Below are 23,862 nucleotides of genomic sequence, written 5' to 3' on the forward strand. Positions count from 1 at the left end.
ATTAAAATGGTGAAAAGTTGCAGCATGCTACTGTGCAGAGGGACCTGAGGGTCCTTGTGCATCAATCGCAAAAACTCAATCTGCGGGTGCGGCAGGTGATCAAAAAGGCGAATGGAATGTTGGCTTTTATCGCGAGGGGGATAGGATATAAAAGCAGGAAGGTCTTGCTGCAACTGTACAGGGTACTGGTGAGGCCGCAACTGGAGTACTGTGTGCAATTTTGGTCCCCTTATTTGCGAAAGGATATATTGGCCTTGGAGGGAGTACAGAGAAGGTTCACCAGGTTGATGCTGGAGATGAGGGGGTTAGCTTATGAGGAAAGGTCGAGTAGACTGGGCCTGTACTCGTTGGAGTTCAGAAGGCTGAGGGGGGTGATCTTATAGAGACATATAAGATAATGAAGGGGCTAGATAGGGTAGAGGTAGAGAGATTCTTTCCATTTAGGAAGGAAATCGGAACTAGAGGTCATAGCCTCAGAATAAGGGGGGGGGGGCGCAGTTTAGAACAAAGTTGAGGAGGAACTTCTCTGCCCATTGAAGTAGTGGAGGCTACTTCGTTGAATACGTTTAAGTCACGGTAGATAGATTTCTGATCGATAAGGGAGTTTAAGGGTCATGGGGAGCAGGCAGGTAAGTGGAACTGATCCACTTCAGATCAGCCATGACCTTACTGAATGGCGGGGCAGGCTCAAGGGGCTAGATGGCCTACTCCTGCTCCTATTTCTTATGTTCTTATTAGGCTTTCCTCTAAGACACAAGTGTGGCTGTTATACTGTCAGATGGCAGTTGTTGGACGTGCCTCTATGAAGCTGTGAACTGGCAGAGCCTGGCTGTCTGGCAGTTGCTGTCTTGCTGAGGCAGTGACCCCCTGGTTGTTATAGTCTTGATGATATCCAAAACCCCCACAATAGGATTGGTTTACAGGTTATCAAAACATCAAATTTAAATTTGATAGGCTGCTGCTGTTCAAATGCCTATTTCAAATTGGTTAAAATTCAAAAATATGTTCTGATTCAAATACCTGAAGTCTGTTACTAAGGCAGTCCCGCTGTTTGTCTCTGATACATTGTTTCAGTCTATGCACTGCTTGCGCCTGCTTCCTTCAGTACAGAAAAAAGCTACTTTTTTTAAACGGGCCATGAATGCTTTCTGCTCTTAGCATTTTTACAATTGTTTTATAACTTTTACAAACTTCATACTTCCCCACCTTAGAAAAAAATGAACCACCATCATGATGGCTTCATTTCTTTTCGTTTAAACTCACGATAAGGTATCTGCAATAATGTTTTCACGATCCGCAACATGTACAGTCTGTAAATTAAGTGCTTTTAATATAAAAGTCCAATGAAATAGTCTAGCATTCTTGACCTTGAATCTTTCCAGAACGGATTGTGATCGGTATACACGATCACTTCTGATGCATTGTTTGTAATATAAACATTAAAATGTTGTGAGGCCATTACTAAACTCTAACTCCTTTTCAGTAGTAGAATTTTTTTGTCTGGATATTGAGTTTCTTGAAAAATAACTGGCTTTTCAATTCCACAATCATCCTATTGTAACAACACAGCTCGAATACCTACATCGCTGGTGTCGATGGTGACTTTAAAGGGTTTCACAAAGATTGGTGTGGTTAACGTTGTTTTCAAATTCTCAAATACCTCCTAGCATTCTTCTGGCAACCGAAATTTCATGTTCTTTTTTAACAAGTCCGGCAAAGGTGCCACTATGCTACTAAAGTTTGGTATGAACTTCCTGTAGAATCTGCTCAGTCCCAAGCACTTCCTTCTTCGATGATTCATAGGTGGCGATGGAAATTCCTCGATAGTCCTCATGTTTCTCAGAGTCATCTGTCCGTATCCAATGTAGTGTCCTAAGAATGTCACTTCCACCTTTGCAACCTTTTTGCCAACTTTATGACCAACTTTGCCTTCTGTAATCTCTCAAGCTGTGCCAAATGCTCCATGCGATCTTTCCATGAATGACTAAAGATAACTACGTCATCTATGTAGACAGCACAATTAGTCATCCTGCAACAGCTCTGTTCATAAGCTTTTGAAAAGTAACTTGTGCATTTTTTTTATCCCAAAGGGCACTACTTTAAATTGATATAGCCCATTTGGGGTTAATTTCTTTTGCTCTCTGTGACAAAGGTACTTGCCAGTAACTGCGAAGTAAGTCCAACTTTATGCTGTAAGTATCTTGCCTGACTTTGTCCACACCAAGACCATCATCAAAGAAAGAAGTGCTACGATTTTTGGGACTGAGCAGATTCTACAGAAAATTCGTACTAAACTTTAGTAGCCTAGTGGCACCATTGATGGACTTGTTAAAAAAGAACATGAAATTTTGGTGGACTGAACAATGCCAGGAGGCATTTGAGAATTTGAAAGCAGTGTTGACCACTGCACCTGTTTAGCCTTGGAATTGGGTATGAATCAGATTTAGTTGCAGCGTTGATCTTCTGATAATCTGCACAGAATTGTTGAGTATCGTTAGTTCTGGGTGAAAGACAGAAAGACGTCAGCAAAGGCCAGTGCATGTGGGACAAGGTTAGGGGGAGCATGAACGTCAGTGGGAGGCTGAGGATCAGAGACCCAGACTATGGGGATGACTGGCAGCACCAAGGGTCTAGCGTCCATGATGTTCATTTCTGCACATGAGTGAGAGGCAGTGCTGGGCAAGGGCTGCGATTGTTTAGAGATCTGCTCTCTGAGAGTGTGAAACGTGGTTACAGGGTGACCGGGACTGGGAACTGAATATCCAGGGGTATCAGACATTTCAGAAGGATAGACAGGAAGGAAAAGGAGGCGAGGTAGCTCTGTTAATAAAGGATAATATCAGGGCGGTAGTGAGAGACGATATAGGCTCCAAGGAGCAAAATGTGGAATCGTTGTGGGTAGAGATAAGGAATAGTAAAGGGAGAAGGTCACCGGTGGGCGTGGTCTATAGGCCCCCAAATAATAACTTTGAGGTGGGGCGGGCTATAAACAAGCAAATAATGGATGCGTGCAAAAACGGAACAGCAGTAATCATGGGGGATTTTAACCTGCATATTGATTGGTTGACTCAAGTCGGACGTGGTGGACTTGAGGAAGAGTTCTTAGAATGCTGTCGGGATAATTTCCTTGAACAGTATGTTACAGAACCAATGAGGGAGCGAGTTATCTTGGATCTGGTCCTATGTAATGAGACAGGTAGAATTAGGGATCTTCTTGTGAGGGATCCCCTTGGGGCGAGTGCTGACAATATGGTTGAATTTCTAATACAGATGGAGGGTGAGAAAGTAGGGTCCCAAACCAGTGTCCTCTGCTTGAACAGAGGGGAGTACAATAGGATGAAGGCGGAATTGGTTAACGTAGACTGGGAGCGCAGACTGGTTGTTAGGACAGCTGAGGAACAGGAGGATTTTTAAGGAGATTCTTCTCAGTACTCAGCAAAAATATATTCCAGTGATAAAGAAGGAATGTAAGAAGAGGGATAACCAGCCATGGATAACGAAGGAAATAAAGGAGAGTATTAAATTAAAAACCGATGCGCACAGAGTGGCTAAAAGTAGTGGGGAATTAGAAGATTGGGAAAGATTTTAAAAAACAACAAAGAACGACTAAGAAAGCGATAATGAAAGGAAAGCTAGATTATGAAACTAAACTAGCACAAAATGTAAAAACTGATAATAAAAGTTTTTACAAATATATAAAAAGGAAAAGAGTGGCTAAAGTAAATGTTGGACCCTTAGAAGACGAGAAGAGGGATTTAATAATGGGAAACGAGGAAATGGCCAAGGCCTTAAACAAGTTTTTTGTGTCGGTCTTCATGGTAGAGGACACAAATAGCTTACCGAACATTAACGGTCGTGGGACTGTATGGGGTGAGGTCCTTAAAACGATCACTATTACTCAAGAGGTAGTGCTTGGTGGACTAAGGTAGACAAGTCCCCGGGCCTGGATGGAATGCATCACAGGGTACTGAAAGAAATGGCAGAAGTAATGGCAGATGCGTTAGTAGTTATTTATCAAAATTCGCTGGACTCTGAGGATTGGCTGATTGGAAAACAGCTAATGTTATGCCGCTGTTTAAAAAGGGAAGTGGACAAAAGGCAGGTAACTATAGGCCAGTTAGCTTAACGTCCATAGTTGGGAAAATGCTGGAATCCATCATTAAAGAAGAAATAGCAGGACACCTGGAAAAGACTGGTCCAATCAAGCAGATGCAGCATGGATCCATGAAGGGAAAGTCGTGTTTGACGAATTTACTGGATTTTTATGAAGATGTAACGAGTGCCGTTGACAGAGGGGAACCGGTGGATGTGGTGTTTTTAGATTTCCAGAAGGTGCTCGATAAGGTGCCTCACAAAAGGTTGCTGCAGAAGATTAAGGTACGCGGAGTTGGGGGTAAAGTGTTAGCATGAATTGAGGGTTGGATATCTAACAGGAAGCAGAGAGTTGGAATAAATGGGTGCTTTTCTGGTTGGCAGTTGGTGACTAGTGGCGTGCCGCAGGGATCGGTGCTGGGGCCTCAACTGTTTACCACATACATAGATGATTTGGAGTAGGGGACCGAGTGTAGGGCAACAAAGTTTGTTGATGACATGAAGATGAGTGGGAAAGCAAATTCCATGCAGGATGCACAAAGTCTGCGGAGAGATTTGGATAGGCTGAGTGAGTTGGGTGAGGATCTGGCAGATGGAGTATAATGTTGGCAAGTTTGAGGTTATCCATTTTGGAAGGTATAATAGTAAAATGGACAATTATTTAAATGGTGAAAAATTACAACATGCTACTGTGCAGAGGGACCTGGGGGTTCTTGTGCATCAATCGCAAAAACTCAGTCTGCAGGTGCAGCAGGTGATCAAAAAGGCAAATGGAATGTTGGCCTTTATCGTGGGGGGGATGGAATATAAAAGCAGGGAGGTCTTGCTGCAATTGTACAAGGCACTGGTGAGGCCGCAACTGGAGTACTGTGTGCAATTTTGGTCCCCTTATTTGCGAAAGGATATATTGGCCTTGGAGGGAGTACAGAGAAGGTTCACCAGGTTGATAGCGGAGATGAGGGGGTGAGTTTATGAGGAGAGGTTGAGTAGACTGGGCCTGTACTCGTTGGAGTTTAGAAGGCTGAAGGGTGATCTTATAGAGACATATAAGATAATGAAGGGGCTAGATAGGGTCGAGGCAGACAGATTCTTTGCACTTAGAAAGGAAACAAGAACTAGAGGACGCAGCCTCAAAATAAAGGGGAGTCAGTTTAGAGTTGAGGAGGAACTTCTTCTCTCAGAGGATAGTGAATCTCTGGAATTCTCTGCCCATTGAAGCGGTGGAGGCTACCTCATTGAATATGTTTAAGTCACAGGTAGACCTCTGATCAACAAGGGAATTAAGGGTTATGGGGAGCAGGCGGGTAAGTGGAACTGAACCACTTTCAGATCAGCCATGATCTTATTGAATGGCAGGGCAGGCTCAAAGGGCTAGATGGCCTACTCCTGCTCCTATTTCTTATGTCTGCCAGAATATTGCCACTTGCTCTGAAAAGACCTGACACCAGATGGTTTGGAGGTTTCCCCCTGCTAGAAACCATGATAGCCTCAACTCATCACTGCTCGTCTTTGAGGCACTTTCAGTTGACAGAGTGAGCACATACCAGGACACCCATGGTCATTGCAAAGTTCTGAGCTGACTGAGTTGTGAGTACTTGAGACCCATAAATGCAGGAACTGTCCTCACAGTGATTGTTCTGTTAAAAGTTATGAAGTTGCTTGGAAGACAAGAGAGGTCTTCTCATGATTGAACTTAGATTTACTCCTCTTGAAATCTTTCAGCTATCATGGTATCACAGGCATGCCTCCCACATTTCACCTCCTCCATGACGCTCATGTTGTCCCTCACCATCCCTCTTGGCTTCCTATACTACTTCAGTGAACATTCTAGTTCACCCTCTGGCAGACCTCACCTCTCTGCATAGCCAGATCACAGCAAACGGCATGTTGCAGAGAACCACCTGAGCAGTCCAGGGAATGAATCAGATCTTCAGCAGTCCAGTGTAGTGGGGTGAGCAGCATTGTACCTTACCTTGGCTAGAGTCCAAGGGTAACGCATCAGTGTCATGAACCGTTGTTTAAATGGGTAGCCCTTGTTCCCCAGCAACCATCCCAGCAGAATGTCTGGCCCCCAGAACCTGGGAGTGACTAAGGATGTAGGAGTCATGACAACTCCAGTGGACCCATGCACAAACATGAATCTCTGAGCTTGGCTATCCTCATCCAAATGGCACTGAGGCTGCCAAAAGTTCATAAAATGATAGTCCCTTCTGTAAAGGGCATTGGTCACCTCCTGAATTTACCAACATTCGCTGGATTCCGGGGAAGTGCCGGAAGATTGGAAAACGGCTTATGTTACGCCGCTGTTTACAAAAGGTAGCAGACAAAAGGCAGGGAATTATAGGCTGGTTAATGTCTGAAGTTGGAAAAATGCTTGAATCCATCATCAAAGAAGAAATAGCGAGGCACCTGGAAAGGAATGGTTTGATCGAGCAGACGCAGCACGGATTCGTTCAGGGGAAGTCGTGTTTGACGAATTTATTGGATTTCTATGAGGATGTGACTAGTGCGGTAGACAGAGGGGAACCGGTGGATGTGGTGTTTCTCGATTTTCAAAAGGCGTTTGATAAGGTGCCTCACAAAAGGTTGCTTCAGAAGGTTAGGGTGTATGGAGTTGGGGGTAGGTGTTAGCGTGGATAGAGGATTGGTTGTCTAATAGGAAGCAATGAGTTGGTATCAGTGGGTGCTATTCTGGTTGGTGGGTGGTGACTAGTGGAGTGCTGCAGCGATCGGTGCTGGGGCCTCAGCTATTTTCCATTTATATAGATGATCTGGAGGAGGGGGCTGAGTGTAGGGTGATGAAATTTGCTGATGACACGAAGATGAGTGGATAAGTAAATTGCGCGGAGGGTGTGGAAAGTCTGCAGAGGATCTGGATAGGCTGAGTGAGTGGGTGAGGACCTGGCAGATGGAGTACAATGTTAGCAAGTGTGAGGTTATCCACTTTGGCAGGAATAATAGTAGGAGGGATTACTATTCAAAGGGTGAAAAGCTGCAGCATGCTACGGTGCAGAGGGACCTGGGGACCCTTGTGCATGAGTCGCAAAAACCCAGTCTGCAGGTGCAGCAGGTGATCAAGAAGGCGAATGGAATGCTGGCCTTTATAGCGAGGGGGATAGAATATAAAAGCAGGGAGGTCTTGCTGCAACTGTACAAGGCACTGGTGAGGCCGCAGCTGGAGTACTGTGTGCAGTTTTGGTCGCCGCACCTGCGCAAGGATATTTTGGCCTTGGAGGGAGTGCAGAGGGAGGTTCACTAGGCTGATACCGGAGATGAGGGGGTTGGACTATGAAGAGAGACTAAATAGACTGGGTCTGTACTTGCTGGAGTTTAGAAGGATGAGGGGGGATCTTATAGAGATGTATAAGATAATGAAAGGGATGGATAGAGTAGAGGTAGAGAGATTCTTCCTGCTTAGAAAGGATAGCAGGACTAGAGGGCACAGCCTCAAGGTAAGGGGGGTGCAGTTTAGATCGGAGTTGAGGAGGAACTTCTTCGCTCAAAGGGTGGTGAATCTCTGGAATTCTCTGCCTATTGAAGTGGTGGAGGCTACCTCTTTGAATGTATTTAAGTCACGGGTAGATAGGTTTTTGACAGAGAAGGGAATTAAAGGTTATGGGGAGAGAGTGGGAAAGTGGAACTGATCCACTTCAGATCAGCCATGACCTCATTGAATGGCGGGGCAGGCTCGAAGGGCTAGATGGCCTACTCCTGCTCCTATTTCTTATGTTCTTATGTTCTGAATGCACTGATGTGTTGCTGACATGAACGTTAGCCTTAAAAAGGGATACTGAGTGTGAAAAAGGTTGAACCTTGGAATAAGAGAATTGCAAAGATCCAAATAAGTGCTTTCATCTGATCATTACATTCAAATACAATGAAATGGTTTTCAAATTGTGCAATTTATTCAGTGATAGAGCACCCATGACCCTGAGGTGACATCAAAATTTAACATTCCTAACCCTACCACTGTGCAGTCCTGCTATCCACAGCGGGGCATAGACAGTCCACTGACTGCTACATCCTGAAGCCCGTGATGAATTTGGTGAATGTCTTCAGGTGAATTGAGCCCTGGAGGGGCTCAGCTGAAGCAGCCTCAGCAGCTGGAGTTGGTGCAGACACAGGTGGAGGGGACTCTGAATACACCCATACATTTGGGGTGCCGTTAGTGAGGCCCCTGGGGTGTGCGTCTGATGCTTATCCTCCATGTGGGTGAGGTGCCCCAGCATAACTCCTGGAGAGTTATGCTGGGGCACCTGAGGGGAGGTCAGTGTGCCTGGTTCCCATGAAGCCTACATAATGATGCCTGCCAGACTGTGTAGACTTAGGGGGCATGATTGAACGCAAATCCAGCAGGACCAGCTAGATCAAGATCTCCATGGTGGTTGCTGGCTTTCCCGCAGTGGCCTTGAAGTCCCTCGCATTTTGTCTGATGCTGTGGTTTCACAGCATCAGACAAAATGCAGAGGGACTCTTCGAACTCTGTTGAGTGATTGTTGAAATTCTGGTGCTTCCCTTTGCATCCCTTTGCTGCCATTAAGCTGGCAGCTGCTTACAATTGTTCATCATCCGCTGGGAAGTGGCTGGTCTCCAGGAGCCCTCTAAATGCCCAAAGACCTAGGATGTCCCTCCCTCTGGCTGATCTGGGAATATGTCTGATGGAGAAGATCCTGAGGGACTGGATTTATGAACATTTAGAGAAGTTTAGTATGCTCAAAAGTAGTCAGCACAGCTTTGTCAAAGGCAGATCATGCCTTATGAGCCTGGTTGAGTTCTTTGAATATGTGACTAAACACATTGATAGAGGAAGAGCGGTAGATGTGGTTTATATGGACTTCAGCAAGGTGTTCGATTAGGTCCCCCATGCAAGACTTCTTGAGAAAGTGAGAGGGCATGGGATCCAAGGGGCTGTTGCCTTGTTGGTCCAGAACTGGCTTGCCCACAGAAGGCAGAGTGTGGTTGTAGGTGGGTCTTTTTCTGCATGGAGGTCGGTCATCAGTGGAGTGCCCCAGGGATCTGTTCTAGGACCCTTGTTGTTTGTAATTTTCATAAATGACCTGGATGAGGAAGTGGAGAGATGGGTTGGTAAGTTTGCCGACGACACGAAGGCTGGTGGTGTTGTGGATAGTGTGGAGGGAAGTCAGAAATTGCAACGTGACATAGATAGGATGCAAGACTGGGCGGAGAAGTGGCAGATGGACTTCAACCTGGATAAATGTGTAGTGGTCCATTTTGGCAGGTCAAATGGGATGAAGGAGTATAAGACTCTTAGTGTAGAGGATCAGAAGGACCTTGGGGTCCGGGCCCATAGGACTCTTAAATCGGCCTCGCAGGTAGAGGATGTGATTATGAAGGCGTATGGTGTACTAGCCTTCATTGATCGAGCGATTGAGGTTAGGAGTCGGGAGGTAATGCTGCAACTTTATAAGACCCTAGTCAGACCCCACTTGGAGTACTGTGCTCAGTTCTGGTCACCTCATTACAGGAGGGATGTGGAAGCTATTGAGAGGGTGCAGAAGAGATTTACGAAGATGTTGCCTGGATTGGTGGCATGCCTTATGAGGATAGGTTGAGGGAGCTCGGTCTTTTCTCTTTGGAGAGATGAAGGATGAGAGGTGACCTGATAGAGGTGTATAAGATGTTGAGAGGTATAGATCGGATGGATTCTGAGGCTTTTTCCCAGGGCTGAAATGGTTGCTACGAGAGGACACAGGTTTAAGGTGATGGGCAGTAGGTACAGAGGAGATGTCAGGGGTAAGTTTTTCACTCAGAGGGTATTGGGTGAGTGGAATTGGCTGCCGTCATTGGTGGTGGAGGCAAATTCAATAGGGTCTTTTAAGAGATTTCTGGATGAGTACATGGGATTTAATAGGATTGAGAGTTGTAGGTGAGCCTAGTAGGTGGCGATATGATCGGCGCAACTTGTGGGCCGAAGGGCCTGTTTGTGCTGTAGTTTTTCTGTGTTGTTTGTTCTGAGTTTCTATAGACTCTGGAATAGTTCCTACATATTAGAGTCTAGCTAAAGTCTGCACTATTTAAAAATGGAGGTAAAGAGAAAATGGAGAATTATAGACCAGTCAGCCTGATTTTGGTAGTGGAGAGAATTCTAGAGTCCTTATCAAAGATTTTACAGCAGAGCTCTCGGTAAAAATTGGCAGAATTGGACAGTCAGCATTGATTTATGAAAAGGAAATCATGCTTGACAAATCTGGAATTCTTCGAGAATGTAATCACCATACTTGATGAAAGAGGGAGCCAGTGGATGTGGTTTATTTGGACTTTGAGAGATTAACGTATAAAATTAAAGTACATGGGAATCTCGCATAAGCAACGTAAAGCACAGAGCAATGGGGGTAGCGTATTGAGATGGATAGAAAACTGGTTGGCAGACGGGAAACAGGACGAACGGAAAGGTAATTTTTCAAATGGCAGGCAGCCACTAGTGGGATCTGTGCCAGGGTATCAGCTATTCACTATTTATTAATGATTTAGATGAGGGAACTAAATGTAATATCTCCAAATTTGCAAATGACACAAAATTGGATGGAAGGGTGAGCTGTGAGGAGGATGCTTCGGTGTGATTTAGACAAGCTGAGTGAGTGGGCAAATACATGGCAGATGCAGTATAATTTGGATAAATTAGAGGTTATACACTTTGGTAGCAACAACATTATTACCTAATTGATTATAAATTGAGAGGGGAATGTGAACCGAGACCTGGGTGTCCTTGGACACCAGTTGCTGAAGGTAAGCATGCAGGTACTGCAGGCGGTAAAGAAGGCAAATGGTATGTGGCCTTCATTGTGAAAGGATTTGAGTACAGGAGCAGGAACGTCTTGCTACAATTGTACAATGCCTTGGTGATGCCATACCTAGAATAATCTATGCAGTTTTGGTCTCCTTATCTGAGGACGGATGCCCTTCCAAATAGAGTGTACAGAGAAGGTTTACTAGACTGATTCTTGGGATGGCAGGACTGACATATGAGGAGACTTTTGAGTCAATTAGGACTAAATTTACTGGAGCTTAGAAGAATGAGGGAGGACCTTAAAGAAACCTATAAAATTGTAACAGGACTAGACAAGATAGAAACAAGAAGAATGTTCCCAGCGGTAGGGATGTTCAGAAATGGAGGTCATAATTGAAGAATACAGGGTAAACCTTTTCGGACTGAGATGAGGATTCTCCCAGAGAGTGCAAACCTGTGGAATTTGCTACCACAGAAAGCATTGTTTGTTTTCAAGAAAGAGTTAAATATAGCTGTTGAGGCAAAGGGAATCAAAGAATATTGAGGGTGGGGTGGGAAGCAGGATCAAGCTATTGAGTTGGATGATCAACCATGATCATAATGAATGGTGGAGCAGGCTTGAACAGTTGAATGATGTACTCCTGCTCCTATTTTCTATGTTTCCAAGCAAGTATGTGATGATATAGCGAGAGTTTGATAGTGGAGGGAGCTGACAGAGGACTTACCCTGGCGGAGCAGATTAGTTATTTCATCCACTTCCAGCACAGGATGGCACTTGGCGGTTGACAGCCACACTACCTCCTGGGCAACGGTTTCCCAGGCTGCAGAGCTCAGTTTGTTTTGCTTCTTTGAGCCGTCCCTGGGGTAGAGGACATGCAGGTGAGTCTCTAGAACACCCTTGTGCTGAAAGCCAGTGCTGCTGCCTTGCTGCTAGCTGCTAGCCTTTTCCTTCTGGGTCCTGGATCTTTGAAGTTCTGGTCCTGACAGGTGGGCAGGAAAGGAGATGTATGCGTCTGCTGGACTGGTATTTAAACATGGCCCTGGCACTTTTGAACTCATGATGTGGAGATGCCGGTGTTGGACTGGGGTGAACACAGTAAGAAGTCTGACAACACCAGGTTTAAGTCCAACTGATTTATTTGATAGTAAACGCGCAAGCTTTTGGGGTTTGCCCCTTTGTCAGGTAAATGGAGAGTTCTGGCCTCAGACAGAGCATATAGCAGCACAGACAGTTTACAGATTACTGATTAGAATGCGAGTCTTTACACCTAACCTGCTATTCAAGTCTTAGAGGCCAACAATGCGAGTGGAAGGAGCATTAAGCCCAGGTTAAAGAGATGTGTGTTGTCTCCAGACAGTACAGTAAGCGAAGTTTAACAAACTCGGGCAAGTCATGGGGGTTACAGATAGTGCTACACGAACCCAAGATCCCTGTTGAGACCATCCTCATGGGTGCAGAACTTGGCTATCAGTCTCTGCTCAGCGACTCTGCGCTGTCGTGTGTCGTGAAGGCCGCCTTGGAGAATGCTTACCCGAAGGTCAGAGGCCGAATGCCCGTGACTGCTGAAGTGTTCACCAACAGGAACAGAACAGTCTTGCCTGGTGATTGTCGAGCGATGTTCATTCATCCATTGTTGTAGCGTCTGCATGGTCTCCCCAAAGTACCATGCTTTGGGACATCCTTTCCTGCAGCGTATTAGGTAGACAACGTTGGCCGAGTTGGCCCAGTACGTACCGTGTACCTGGTGGATTGTATTCTCACATGTGATGATGTCATCCATGTCGATGATCCGGCATGTCTTGCAGAGGTTGCTGTGGCAGGGTTGTGTGGTGTTGTGGTCACTGTTCTCCTGAAGGCTGGGTAGTTTGCTGGGTAGTCTGTTTGAGGTCGTACGGTTGTCTGAAGGCAAGAAGTGGGGGTGTGGGGATGGCCCTGGCGAGATGTTCATCTTCATCAATGATATGTTGAAGACTCCGGAGAAGATGTCGTAGCTTCTCCACTCCAGGGAAGTACTGGACGACGAAGGGTACTCCGTCCACCGTGCCCCGTGTTTGTCTTCTGAGGAGGTCTCATGGTCTCAACAGGGATCTTGGGTTCATGTCACGCTATCTGTAACCCCCGTGACTTGCCTGGGTTTGCTAAACCTCACTTACTGTACTGTCTGGAGACAATACACATCTCTTTAACCTGGGCTTAATGCTCCTTCCATTCACGTTGTTGGCCTCTTTAAGACTTGAATAGCAGGTTAGGTGTAAAGACTCACATTCTAATCAGTAATCTGTACACTGTCTGTGCTGTTAAATGCTGTGTCTGAGGCCAGAACACTCCATTCACCTGACGAAGGGGCAAATCCCGAAAGCTTGCGAGTTTATTACCTTTGAACTCATCAGCTAAGGATGGGCAAACAGATCAGCTGCCAACCTGTCTGGAGAGTTGGACGGGAACTCATCTGTACGTAATGAGGTTCCAAATACTGTGTCCGTCGCAGAATCAGGATCCCACCATTCAGGTCAATGGAACAGGCACCGTCTGAGTAGCACAACACTACACTTAGTTTCAAAATGGGAGACTGCCAACTTTTGTCTTGTGTGTCAAGGCAAAATTAATTAGTAATTACTAATTATGAGTGGAGGTAAATAGTTGTTGGCCTTTATAATAATGGGTCTGGAGATCAATTGAAGTAGTCAAAATAAAAAATGTTGGAAATGCTCAGTGGGTCTGACAGCATCTGTGGAGAGGGAAGCATTATGTTTCAGGTCAGGGACATTACATTGAGAATGTTGCACAGTACATTGAAAAAAACACAAAAACAGCTTCACTGTGGCAACCTGTTGCTCCATTAGGAATGGTGTCCTGCTGATTTCACAAGTGCAAGTTCCTTTTACGTATTTGACCTCTGCTGTTTAGCCTTCGACAAAAAAACAAAGGATTTTAAGTTTAAGGTTGATTTATTAGTGTCACAAGTAGGCTTAAATTAACATTGCAATGAAGTATCTATGAAAATCCCCATGTCGCCACACTATTCGGGTACACTGGGGGAGAATTTAGCATCGCCAATGCATCTAACCAGCATGTTCTTTCGGACTGTGGGAGGAAACTGGAGCAACTGGAGGAAACCCACACAGACATGGGGAGAACGTACAGTCTCTGCACGAACAGAGACCCAAGCCAGGAATCAAACATCAAAGCAGTGCTAACTACTGTGAGGAGATGAGAATTTTGTTTTGCTTAATTCTGATGAACTGGAAGGTACTGCCTCTGTTGGACAAATATCTCATGAGAAATGAGATTGAGAGTAAAGCAAGGGATTGGGACTAATTGCTCTTTCAAAGAGTTGGCACAGACAGTAGGACAAATGGCTTTCTCTGTATCATAGGATTCTATGATATTCTACATATGGTATTGATCTCTGGATATCTTAACTGTATCATTCACTTACATAGTCAAGGATGTAGCAATACTGCAGAGAAAGAAAGTGCACATTTTGCTAACCGTGTCATTTATTGTGCTATTTGTTTTGTTAGCCTCCTGGAAAAAAGTTACCTTCAGCTGTGTCTTCTCAGGAGCCAATAAAGTCTGAACCAGACAACAGGCCTAAAGGTGAGTGTAATAATGAATTAATGTGCATTTTTTTGCATTCCTAACGTGAAATGGAAAGAAAGCATAGGTTAAAGGACCTCTTGATATTGCATTTGGTGCCAACTCCTTTGGACTGAAAGACTATAGCAAGTCCTAAGAACTTCAGTAAATTTACTTGGGTTTCTACTTTGAAACACATTGTTGGTTATTTAACTTACTCTTGTGATCATCATTAGCAATGGGTTGACTTCTTGATTTTCTTTAATAATGTAATCTTTTAGATTTTCTCCCTATATTTGACTGATCATCTTCTAAGACAGGTGAATTGAAGCATGCATTTATATTTCAAGTGTAATTTTGGTGCAGTGTTCAGTCCTGCAACTGCCACTCCAGTTAGAGTATAAATACAACTTGAATCTGAAGTTGGAGTCCGATATAACACTGGAGAAGGTCGAGTGTAGCTTCCTGGAATAGTTGATTTCTCTCTGCTTTTTTTTGGAGTCAGGTTAGGCCTTACACTGTAAATTGCACTGTATAAGTTTAGCTTCAGCAAAAAGCCAAAACCATTAAAGTAAGTACACCGAACTGTTCCTCCTTTTTCAAAACCTGGCAAAATCAAACTCTGTGTTAGTTGGCTGCTTTAATATCATTCTGAATAGGCTAGTTAGGCTCAAGAAAAGCAACTTTAAACATATAAAGTAATTTTTGGAATTATAATTGAAATTTGGAATCCTCCCCTTTCACCAGCAGTGTCCGTGGTATAATTTTGTTGAAAGTTTGCACTGATGTGTTTTAAGTCTTCTGCTTCAATATTTGCTGTGTAGTACAAGTTAGAGTCCTTAAAAGCAGGTACTTATGGCAGTTTGCTGTCATATAAATTTTCATTAATTGTAACAGTGTTATTATGAAATTATAATGTCTGCAGGTAAAAAAAATTGCATGCTTTCAAGATGAAGTAAAATTATATCTAATTGTTAATGCTAATTAGATATCTTCACATACCAAGTCCCAATTTATTTCACCCCTAGTGTCACCATTGTTGTAAGATTAGGTAGACAAGTCACTTTTCTGTCTAGGCTAAAAAGGCAGTATTGATACTGAAAATATGGAATTCCATGAATAAATTGCAATTGGTTGTAAAATTCAGAGTTCCAGTAATATTTCCTGGGTAAGTATTCAGCTTATTGCCCTCATGGTGTTTAAAATTTTTCGACTTAACCAAAAATGTACGTGAATTTACTTCAGCAAGTTATTGCAATGAATTGCTTATGCTGATGTGAAACGACCCACAAGTGCAACAACCTATTTCATTTGGTGCTAAGTTACCATTTTGACATCTTCAGCCTTAACTAAGGGAGGGACTTGGCCATTGTCATCAGTAATACAGCTGCAATTGGGGTGAGATATTAAAATCTGAAAATGTATAAATTGAATCTATTTACTTTAGCTAACTAATGGTGCTAGTTGTTTAATGATTCACTGCTTGCTTGGTTTAAGGTAAGGAATATTGCAAAGTGCTGTTCCCATATGAAGCACAGAATGAAGATGAGCTGACAATCAGAGAAGGAGAGATCGTAATTATTATAAATAAGGTAAGATTTTTATTTTGCATAAATATGCTCTGAATGTTAGTTCACAAAATTATTCTTTCCAGTTGTGCTCTCTTTAAGGAGAGATGCACAATATTCTCATCTTCAAAGCATGGTATTGAATAAAATTGATAAACTGATTTTACTGAAAATGAACCACTGAGCATTTAGTCTAATTTTAATGAGCTAAAGAAAAACTAGGATTACCTAGTTTAATACAATCTTGCTAACTTCTCATTTAGTCAATAGCTAGATGGTCGTTCTGGTTTTCATGCTAGTTTGATTTGGGAACAAAGGCGTTTAGAATTAATGCATTTAAAGTATTTTTAAAGTTCTGTTATGGGCTGTAGGTGTTGCTGGCTAGGCCAGAGTTTATGTCCATCCCTGATTGTCCTTGAGAAGGTGGCGGTGAGCTGCTACTTTGCTCTACTGTGGTCCATCTTGTGTAGGAACACATACAGTGAAGTTAGGAAGGGAGTTCTAGCTTGGAGGGGAATTTACATGTTCGCGTCAACTTGCTGCCTATGTCCTCCTTGGTAGTAGAGGTTACAGGTTTGGAAGGTGCTGTCAGGATGGGGTGCTAGTCAGGTGGACTAGTTTATCCTGGATAGTGTCAAGCTGCTTATGTTGTTGGAGCTGCAGTCATTCAGGCTCCTGATTTGTGCCTTGCAGATGGCAGTCAGACTTTGGAGAGTCGGTTACTTGCCACAGAACTTCCCAGTCCCTGACCTTTTCTTCTAGCCATCGTACTTATATCACTGGTTTAGTTTAGTTCCTGGTCAATGGTAACCACCACAATGTTGATTTGAGAGGGAGGGGGCCATATTCAGTGATGGTAATGTCATTGAATATCATGGGGTAATGGTTGGATTCAGTCATGTTGAAGATGGTCATTGCCTGTTATTTAACTGGCAAATAACAATCGTAGTAAGAAGTCTCTCAACATCAGGTTAAAGTCCAATGGGTTTATTTGGTAGCAAAAGCCACTGGCTTTCAGAGCGCTGCCCCTTCGTCAAGTGAGTGGGAGTTCTATTCACCAACAGGGCATATAAAGACACAAACTCAATTTACAAAATAATGGAATGCGCTTCTTTACAGGTAATCAAGTCTTAAAGGTCCAGACAATGTGAGTGGAGAAAGCATTGAGCACAGGTTATAGAGATGTGTATTGTCTCCAGACAGGACAGTTAGTGAAATTTTGCAAACCCAGGCTTGCAGATAGTGTGACATGAACCTAAGATCTCGGTTGAGGCTGTCCTCATGTGTGGAACTTGGCTATCAGTCTCTGCTCAGAGACTCTGCATTGTCGTGTGTCATGAAGGCCTCCTTAGAGAACGCTTAGCCAAAGATCAGATGCCGAATGCCCATGACCGCTGAAGTGTTCCCCAACAGGAAGAGAACACTCTTGCCTGGTGATTGTCGAGCGGTGTTCATTCATCCGTTGCCATAGCATCTGCATGGTCTCCCCAATGTACCATGCCACAGAACATCCTTTACTGCAGCGTATCAAGTAGACAGTATTGGCCAAGTTGCAAGAGTATGTACATAAGAACATAAGAAATAGGAGCAGGAGTAGGCCATCTAGCCCTTCGAGCCTGCCCCGCCATTCAATAAGATCATGGCTGATCCGTCGTGACTCTGTTCAACATTCTCGCCCTCTCCCCATAACCCTTAATCCCCCTGCCTATCAGAAACCTATCAACCCGCGTCTTAAAAATATTGAGTGAGGCAGCCTCCACCACTTCAACGGGCAGAGAATTCCAGAGATTCACCACCCTTTGAGTGAAGAAGTTCCTCCTCAACTCCGTTCTAAACCGCGCCCCCCCCCCCCCCTTTATTCTGAGGCTGAGCCCCCTAGTCCTACTGTCCTTTCTGAGCGGGAAGAGCCTCTCCACCTCTATCCTATCCATCCCATTCAACATCTTATACGTCTCAATAAGATCTCCCCTCATTCTTCTAAACTCTAACGAGTACAAGCCTAGTTTATTCAGCCTCTCCTCATAGTTCAACCCCCTCAACTCCGGAATCAGCCTAGTAAACCTCCTCTGCACTCCCTCCAAGGCCAAAATATCCTTGCGTAAGTGCGGCGACCAAAACTGCACACAGTACTCCAGCTGCAGCCTCACCAGTGCCCTATACAGCTGTAGCAAGACCTCCCTACTTTTATATTCAGTCCCCCTTGCTATGAAGGTCAGCATCCCATTTGCCTTCCTGACCACCTGCTGCACCTGCAGGCTGGGTTTTTGCGACTCATGCACAAGGACCCCGAGGTCCCTCTGCACCGTCGTATGCTGCAGTTTTTCGCCACATAAGTAATAGTCCTTCCTACCATTGTTCCTACCAAAGTGGACAACCTCACATTTGCCAACATTAAATTCCATTTGCCATTTCCTGGCCCATTCGCCCAGCCTATCTAGATCCTTCTGCAGACTCTCCACACCCTCCGCACAATTTGTCGTTCCACCAATCTTGGTGTCATCAGCAAATTTCGACACCATACACTCGGTTCGCTCCTCCAGATCATCTATATAAATGGTGAATAGCTGAGGCCCCAGCACCGACCCCTGGGGCACTCCACTAGTCACCAACTGCCAATCCAAATAGCACCCATTGACCCCCACTCTCTGCCTCCTATTTGACATCCAATCCTCTATCCACGCTAACACCCTACCCCCAACTCCATGTCCCCTGACCTTCTGCAATAACCTCTTGTGAGGCACCTTGTCAAACGCCTTCTGAAAATCAAGAATGACCACATCCACCGGCTCTCCTCTATCCACCGCCCTAGACACATCCTCATAGAACTCCAGTAAATTTGTCAGACACGACTTCCCTTTAACGAAACCGTGCTGTGTCTGCTCTACCAAACAATTCTCCTCAAGATGCCTCCCTATTTTCTCCTTGATCACGGATTCTAACATTTTACCTACAACAGACGTTAAACTAACCGGCCTATAATTCCCCGCCTTTTGCCTGCCACCCTTCTTAAACAACGGCGTAACATTAGCTGTTTTCCAATCTTCCGGCACTTCCACGGAATCCAGCGACGTTTGGAAAATAATCACCAAGGCATCCACTATCACCTCCGCCATTTCCTTCAGAACCCTTGGATGCATTCCATCCGGTCCTGGGGACTTGTCCACAATCAGCCCCCTCTAGTCTGTCGAGCACCGCCTCTCTAGTATTGTGTACCTAGTGGATGGTGTTCTCACGTGAGATGATGGCATCCTTGTTGATGATCTGGCACGCCTTGCAGAGGTTGCTGTAGCAGTGTTGTGTGGTGTCGTGGTCACTGTTGTCCTGAAGGCTGGGTAATTTGCTGCAGACAATGGTCTGTTTGAGGTTGTGCAGTTGTTTGAAGGCAAGAAATGGGGGTGTGGAGATGGCCTTGGCGGGATATTTGTCTTCATCAGTGACATGTTGGAGGCTCCGGAGAAGAATTCGTAGCTCCTCCGCTCCGGGGAACTACTGGATGACGAAGGGTATTCTGTCCACCGTGTCCCTTGTTTGTCTTCTGAGGAGGTTGGTGCATTTTTTCACCGTGGTGCATCAGAACTTTGTTCGATGAGTTGAGCGCCAAATCCTGTTCTTATGAGGACATCTTTCAACGTCCGGAGGTGTCTGTTGTGATCCTCCTCATCTGAGCAGATCCCGTATATACGGCTTGTCCGTAGGAGATGGCTTTTTTAACGTGTTTAGGGTGGAAGCTGGAGAAATGGAGCATTGTGAGGTTATCTGTGGTCTTGCGGTACAATGAAGTGCTGAGGTGACCGCCCTTAATGGAAATGCGTGTGTCCAAGAATGCAGTCGATCCCGGACAATAGTCCATTGTGAGTCTGGTGGGATGGAACTTGTTGATGTCATCGTAAAATTGTTTCAGTGATTGTTCACCATAAGTCCAAAGGAAGAAAATGTCATTGATGTATCTAGTGTATAGCATCGGTTGAAGGTCCTGTGCGGTGAAGAAGTCTTATTTGAATCTGTGCATGAAGGTGTTGGCATATTGAGGTGCAAATTTGGTCCCCATGGCAGTTCTGTGTATCTGGTTGAAGAACTGGTTGTTGAAGGTGAAGACATTGTGGTCCAGGATGAAGCAGATCAGTTGTAAAATTGCAGCTGGAAAGTAGCAGTTGTCGGCGTTGAGTACTGAGGCAGTTTCAGCAATGCCATTGCCAGAGATCTGCAGTGCAACAGCCGAAGAGGAAAGAGTTGAATTGGATTCCTCCAGAAGGCCGCAGCCCTCAACTCGACATGTATGCCCAAGCTGTCAGGAGGTGTGTCAACACCAGATTCATCAACCGCACTCACAAGACAGCCCCAAACAACAAGCACAACGCAACGCCATCTGCTCTCTCAAGACCAACTGCAACATTGTTATCAAACCAGCAGACGAAGGAGGGGCCATCATCACACCGAACAGAATGGATAACTGTAAAGAAGTGTACTGACAAGTGAACAACAAGGAACACTACAGACAGTTACCCGCAGATCCGACCAAAGAACACACGCATCAACTCAACAGACTGATCAAGACATTTGATCTGGACCTTCAGAGCACCCTCCGTGCTGTCATCCCACGTACTCCCTGCATTGGAGATCTCTACTCTCTCCCAAAGATACACAAAGCAAATACATCGTATCGGGCAATGGGACCCTGTGCGAGAACCTCTGCAGCTACATCAAGGGCATCCTAAAACCCATTGTACAAAGAACCCCTGGCTTTTGTCAAGACAGTACGAACTTCCTACAGAAACTCAGCACACATGGGGCAGTTGAACTAGGAGCACTCCCCTTCATAATGGATGTCTTGGCACTCTACACCAGCATCCCCCATGACGATGGCATTGGTGCAACTGCCTCAGTACTCAACGCCGACAGCTGCCAGTTTCCAGATGCAATTAAAAAACTATCTGCTTCATCCTGGACCACGATGTCTTCACCTTCAACAACCAGTTCTTCATCCAGACACACAGAGCAGCCATGGGAACCAAGTTTGCACCTCAATATGTCAACATCTTCATGCACAAGTTTGAACAAGATCAGTTAAAGGTCCACACAGGACCTTTAACTGATGTTATATACTAAATACATCGCTGCCGTTTTCTTCCTTTGGACTCATGGTGAACAATCACTGACACTACTATATGATGACATCAACAAGTTCGATCCCACCATCAGACTCATCATGGACTACTCTGCGGAATCGATTGCATTCTTGGACACACACATCTCCATTAAGGACGGTCACTTCAGCACTTCACCCTCCCACAAGCCCACAGATAACCTCATGATGCTTCACTTTTCCAGCTTCCACCCTGAATATGTTAAAGAAGCCATCCCTTACAGACAAGCCCAGTGTATACACAGAATTTGCTCAGATGAAGAGGATCACACACCTCCAGACACTAAAAGATACCCGCGTAAGAACAGGATACGGCGCTCAACTCATTGATCGATGGTTCTGACGTGCCACAGCGAAAAACCATACCGACTTCCTCAGAAGACAAACAAGGGACATGGTGGACAGAGTACCCTTCATCGTCCAGTACTTCCCTGGAGCAGAGAAGCTATGGCATCTTCTCCGGAGTCTTCAGCATGTCATTGATGAAGACGAACATCTTGCTAAGACCATCCCCACTTCTTGCCTTCAAACAGCCGTACAAACAGGTCATTGTCCGCAGCAAACTATTCAGCCTTCAGGAGAACAGTGACCATGACACCAGACAACCCTGCCAGAGCAACCTCTGCAAGATGTGCCGGATCATCGACATGGATGCCATCATCTCACGTGAGAACACCATCCACCAGGTACACGGTACGTACTCTTGCAACTAGGCCAACGTTACCTACCTGATACACTGCAGTAAAGGATGTCCTGAGGCATGGTACATTGAGGAGACCATGCATTCGCGACAACAATGGATGAATGAACAGCGCTCGACAATCATTAGGCAAGAGTTGTTCTCTTCCTGTTGGAGAAGGCTTTAGCAGTCACGGGCATTCGGCCTCTGATCTTTGGCTAAGTGTTGTCCGAGGCGGCCTTCATGACACATGACAATGCAGAGTCACTGAGCAGAGACTGATGGCCAAGTTCTGCACGCATGAGGACAGCTTCAACCGGGATCTTGGATTCATTTCACGCTATCTGTAATCCACGCGACTTGCCTGGACTTGCAAAATCTCACTAACTGTCCTGTCTGGAGACGATACATATCTCTTTAACCTGTGCTTAACGCTCGCTCTACTCGCATTGTTTGTACCTTTAAGACTTGATTACCTGTAAAGACTCACGTTGATAGCCTGGGTTTATCCCAGCCCAATGCCACATAATGTCTATGTCAACAGAAAAGGTGGAACTGTTTTTGGATGCTGAAACTTATAGGTTTGAACCAGCCTTGCCCCAGTGGGGAGATGGAGTTTGTTGGGGTGGCCCCATTTTATACATAGTATATTTGCATAGATTTCCAGCTGAATCTCTTTGCAAAAGAATGCCATGCCACTTCTTGAATAATGTGAATTCTAACAATTAGAAGGCTTGTAGGTTTTCAAGATGATATATTGCTAACCTTCTTTGACTTTGTATAAGTTTTATTTCTAGACTCCAGTCCATAATATTTTTTTAAAAAATAACTTTGTGGTGAGGTTTTTGTATTAATTTAGGAGTAGCTATGGATAAACAGTATGCCCGTATGGGCACTGTTAATAAATCACTAATGACACTCGATTAATTTGAATCTAATTTAGCATTTTGTTTAACACCAGATTGATACGTAACACTGGAGAAAATAAATCTTCCTGATGTGCAAGGAAATTAATATTTTTGCTAGCTATTGATGCTGAACTAATGAAATTCCAGGATGTGGGCCAAAGGCGGGTGGTGATGTGGGGCAAAGGCGGGTGGTTATGTGGAGCTGGGTTGGATATCAGCCATGCTTTCCTGGAATACTGGGATGTGGGCATCGCTGGCTGGGCCAGCATTATTGCCTTTGAACAGTGTGTCTTGCCAGGCCATTTCAGAGGGCAGTTCTAAGAGTCAACCACATTGCTGTAAATTTGGAGTCGGACGTAGACCAGACCAGATAATAATGGCAGATTTTCTTCCCGAAAAGATTTTGGGAAACCATTTGGGATTTTACCACCATCAACAATGATGTCATGGTCATTATTTTTAATTTTAATTCCAGATTTTTATGGTTTCAAACCCAGGTCCCCAGAACATTACCTTGTGTGTCTGGATTACTAGTCCAGTGACAATACCACTATGCCACCACCACCTTAGTAGCTAAATGACCTCCTCCCAACCCTATCAACGATCTTCTGTCAGAACTGGAAGATGTTGGAGAATCTCTTGACGCCTCCAACCCCATGAGTAGCACAAAGAGGTGAAGCACACCTTCACCCTCAGTTTATGTAGCTTCCAATCAGCAATTTTCCAAATGTGCTGTCCAGAACTTAATTGACGAACAATTAATGAGTTGCTAACAAGGCATGTACCCCACTGGCACTAAAACCATTTCAGCAATAATATTCATCCTGTCAACTATGAATATTTGTTTCCCTTCTGACTTTGCATTCTTGCCCTGTGACCTCCAGTTTCACTCATTACTGTGCGCCAAATATATTAACACTAGTGCATCAACTATAAACAGTAGAAAGTATTAAGACTGCATACTTATAGTATCTATTATTCAATATTTACTTAATAATCTGCTCATACCTGAATGCAGAATTAGCAACAAATTAATAACTTATTGGGCATTATTTCAGTTAAATTGGAATTTTCTATATTTGAGCTATTTAAAATGTCTTCATATTTAATTGCATTGTAAAATTGTTACTTGACTAGTAATCTA

The 23,862-nt window shown here is 44.5% G+C and overlaps 1 protein-coding gene across 3 annotated transcripts in view; it reads left to right on the plus strand.

Annotated features, from left to right (window-relative positions):
• Positions 1–23,862, plus strand: part of sh3kbp1 (SH3-domain kinase binding protein 1) — a 282,791-nt gene that overhangs the window by 185,915 nt on the left and 73,014 nt on the right. For all 3 annotated transcript variants that reach the window (XM_080204070.1, XM_080204072.1, XM_080204071.1), the window contains exons 7-8: positions 14,366–14,441; positions 15,918–16,012. In XM_080204070.1, the coding sequence (XP_080060196.1) occupies positions 14,366–14,441; positions 15,918–16,012 (171 nt within the window). The remainder of the gene's footprint in view (positions 1–14,365; positions 14,442–15,917; positions 16,013–23,862) is intronic.

Source organism: Carcharhinus amblyrhynchos, chromosome 15 (assembly GCF_965287045.1).
Source record: "Carcharhinus amblyrhynchos chromosome 15, sCarAmb.v2.hapA, whole genome shotgun sequence".
NCBI classification, from domain to species: Eukaryota; Metazoa; Chordata; class Chondrichthyes; order Carcharhiniformes; family Carcharhinidae; genus Carcharhinus; species Carcharhinus amblyrhynchos.